This window comes from Chrysochloris asiatica, unplaced genomic scaffold (assembly GCF_000296735.1).
Source record: "Chrysochloris asiatica unplaced genomic scaffold, ChrAsi1.0 scaffold00048, whole genome shotgun sequence".
Taxonomy (NCBI): Eukaryota; Metazoa; Chordata; class Mammalia; order Afrosoricida; family Chrysochloridae; genus Chrysochloris; species Chrysochloris asiatica.
In genome coordinates this window covers 11,789,162-11,792,343 of record NW_006408566.1, presented here as the reverse complement: position 1 = coordinate 11,792,343, position 3,182 = coordinate 11,789,162, and the positions used below count along the sequence as shown (strand labels likewise).

The window sequence follows — 3,182 nt, the reverse complement described above, 5'->3', positions numbered from 1 at the left end:
AAACCCACAAGCTGGCTCCTTGGAAATCCTATATAGTCAGGACTGATAGCACTTAACATAAAGTGAGTCACTAGTTAGGTTACAAGTGTCATTCAGAATGCCTACCAACTGACATCAATAACCTCTATGATATACTTATTATTGTGCTGAGTCAATCTGACTCACAACAACCCTATTGTTGTTAAGTGCTATCGAGTCGGTTCCAATCCATGCATAGCGACCCTGTGCAGGGTTTCCGAGGCTGTAAATTTTTAAGGGAGCAGAAAGCCTCATCTTTCTCCTGTGGAGCAGCTGGGAGTTTCAAACTGCTGACCTTAAGTTTCACAGCCTGATTCGTAACCACTATGCTACCAGAGCAGGCTCCCATAGGCTATTATTGTCAAAGGAACAGATCAACAGGTTTGTTCCATCCTAAGAGTAACCTCTCGCTTAGCCGTCAAACACTTAACCACTGCACCACCAGGGATTCTTTGAGGTAGCTTGTAAGTCCAGTCTGTCAGCTTGGACTCATAGCAACCTTGCATAGGGTACTTAAGGTGCAGCTGGTGGGTTTGAACCACTAACCTCATGATTCACAGTCCAATACTTATCCTATAGCATCCACCACATCCAGAGCTTAGAGGAACCCAAACTTTCATCTTGTTCTCACATGGCCCTGGGTCCAAAAATCACAGTATAAAATGACAGTGTAAGTTGGTCTATCAAGACCAAGTAGTTCATGCTGAAAGGCTAGTTCTTGAAGATGTACAACATAAAAGAGTATGGAGGCTTTAAAGAGAAGTAAGCCTTTAATTCTTTGCTGCCAATAAAGTTGGCTGAGTTGGTGGTAGCTTTGGTGACTAGTCAAAGAGACCAAATCCCATATCCTTGTCTGACTCCTCCGACTCTTCCTTTGCTTCAACCTTGGCGGGGGCGGAGGCAGCAGCCACAGGGGCGGCAGCCACAAATGCAGACGGATCAGCCAAGAAGGCCTTGACCTTTTCAGCCAGTGGGAAGGTGTACTCAGTCTCCACAGACAAAGCCAGGACCCGCTTGTACCCATTGATGATGGAATGAGGTACTGAGGCCACAGTTGGGTAACCAATCTGGAGAAACACACTGGCAACGTTGCGAACACCCTCCAGGAAGCGAGTATGCAGAGCTTCCTCAGTGATATCAAGCACTTCCGGGTTATAGATGCTGCCATTCTGGTAGCGTAGTGGTTACGACTCGGGCTGTGAACCGCAAGGTCAGCAGTTCGAAACTACCAGCTGCTCTGCGGGAGAAAGATGAGGCTTTCTACTCCCGTAAAGATTTACACCCTCGGAAACCCTGTACAGGGTCGCTATGAGTCGGTTCCGACTCCACGGCACATAACAACAACAACAACATTGTCAAATACCTGCTGGATAATCAGCCCAAAGGAGAAGGGGGAGATGTTCAGCATGTTCAGCAGGGTGGCTTCGCTGGCTCCCACTTTGTCTCCAGTCTTGATCAGCTGCACATCACTCAGGGTTTCAATGGTGCCTCTGGAGATCTTTGTGGTGATGCCCAGAGCCTGGAAGAAGGAGGTCTTCTCCGGACCCAAACCAGTGTTCTGGGCCGGCACAGTAACCTCACATGGGGCGATGGCCCCAGCACGGGCGGCAGCTGGCACCTTGTTGGCCAGCAGCATGTCCATGATCTCAGTGAGGTCCTCCTTGGCGAACACAAATCCCACATTGCCCCGGATGTGAGGCAACAGTTTCTCCAGAGTGGGGTTGTTTTCCAGGTGCCCCCGGGTGGCCTTGCGCATCATGGTGTTCTTGCCCATCAGCATCACGGCCTTCCTGCGTAAGGACATGCGGATCTGCTGCATCTGCTTGGAGCCTACATTGTCTGCTCCCACAATGAAGCATTTTGGATAATCATCCAAAAGTTGTATGATCTTAAGGAAGTAGTTGGACTTCCAGGTCGCCCTGTCTTCCCTGGGCATCACGACGGTGCGTCAAGGATTGCCACGCGGGGTTTAAAGACGATGTCACTCTCACGAGGACGCCTAGCGAGAGCTAGTCTGCCTTTTTCTGTCCCAGAATTCATTCACATTTCTTGTTGACTCACTAGACCACAACTACTTGTTTTGTAAGAATCCTCCAGGAAACATAAGACCATGTGTAAGAGGCATGCCTTGTGTTTTTTAAGTTCTGAACCCCAGCAGACAAAGGGTTGAATATAAAGTGATGGCAGTTTTTATGCTCAGAGTTCTTGTATCTCCCCTCGGTGATGCAAGAGTCTGCTTGGGGTCTTCTGACCTTTGTTTTTGCTCCCTCTCATCCATTCTGCACTTCACAGTCTAAGTGTGCTTTCTGAAATGCTAGATAATGTCCAAATGCTAGATACATGGCCCACATGACTTGCCTACTGCTCACCCCAACAGCTCCTCTTCTTCTACTTTATGCCTAACATAGGATGTGTCAGCTTCATGGAACCAGCTGTAGTTCCCAGGAAATACAATGTTCTCTTGCTTCCAGGCCTTGGTACCTGCTATTCCCTCTGCCCACCCTCCGTATTCACTCAACCCTACTTGTTCTTCAGGTCTCAACTTAAACATCATTTCCTCCAAGAATTCTTTCTGAACCTCCAGTGTCTGGTTTGGGAGTTTGTCGTAGTGTTCTTATAGCACCCTGGTTCCCAGTATCCTGACCCCTTCCTTGCTTAAAGTTCATAACTTGTTTATTTCTACTTCTGCCTTGAAACTCCGAGAGGACAGGGGCTGCATTTTCACCAGTGTGTACCCAGGATCTGGCTCTGCACCTTCCTGTTGTTGATAATAAAAGCTCAGTAAATATTTTTGGAAAGAGTGAATGAAATCTACTAGTTCCCTGGCTGAGTGTCTAATTTAGCTGTGATCTCCTCAACCTATAGGGTTGGGGTTAATTTTATAGGTGACAAATGTCTTCACTAACTTTCATAGCTAGTAACTTGTTAACCAGAGAATTCGTTCCTAAAGTGTCAGAGTTGGTGAGAAAGCAGCAGATAAGAGGTATGGTATGTATCATGGTCACATAGAAACTATTTAAATTTAAATATTAAAAAGTAATTTATCACCCAATGCCACCAAAATTAGTTGGAGGTGGAGTTGGGGGAAGTTTGTCCCAAATTGCCTTGAATGCTCCTGAGTGGTACAAACAATTAACACACTTAGCTGCTAATCAAAAGGTTGA

General features: G+C 46.8%; 1 protein-coding gene across 1 annotated transcript; it reads right to left on the bottom strand.

The window, feature by feature from the left end:
- Positions 1-839: 839 nt before the first annotated feature.
- On the bottom strand, positions 840-1,954 carry LOC102840575 (60S acidic ribosomal protein P0-like). The gene is made up of 2 exons (XM_006862462.1): positions 1,370-1,954; positions 840-1,187 (listed from the first exon to the last, which is right to left on the bottom strand). The coding sequence occupies exons 1-2, from the start codon at positions 1,952-1,954 to the stop codon at positions 840-842; spliced, it is 933 nt and encodes a 310-aa protein (XP_006862524.1).
- Positions 1,955-3,182: the final 1,228 nt, after the last annotated feature.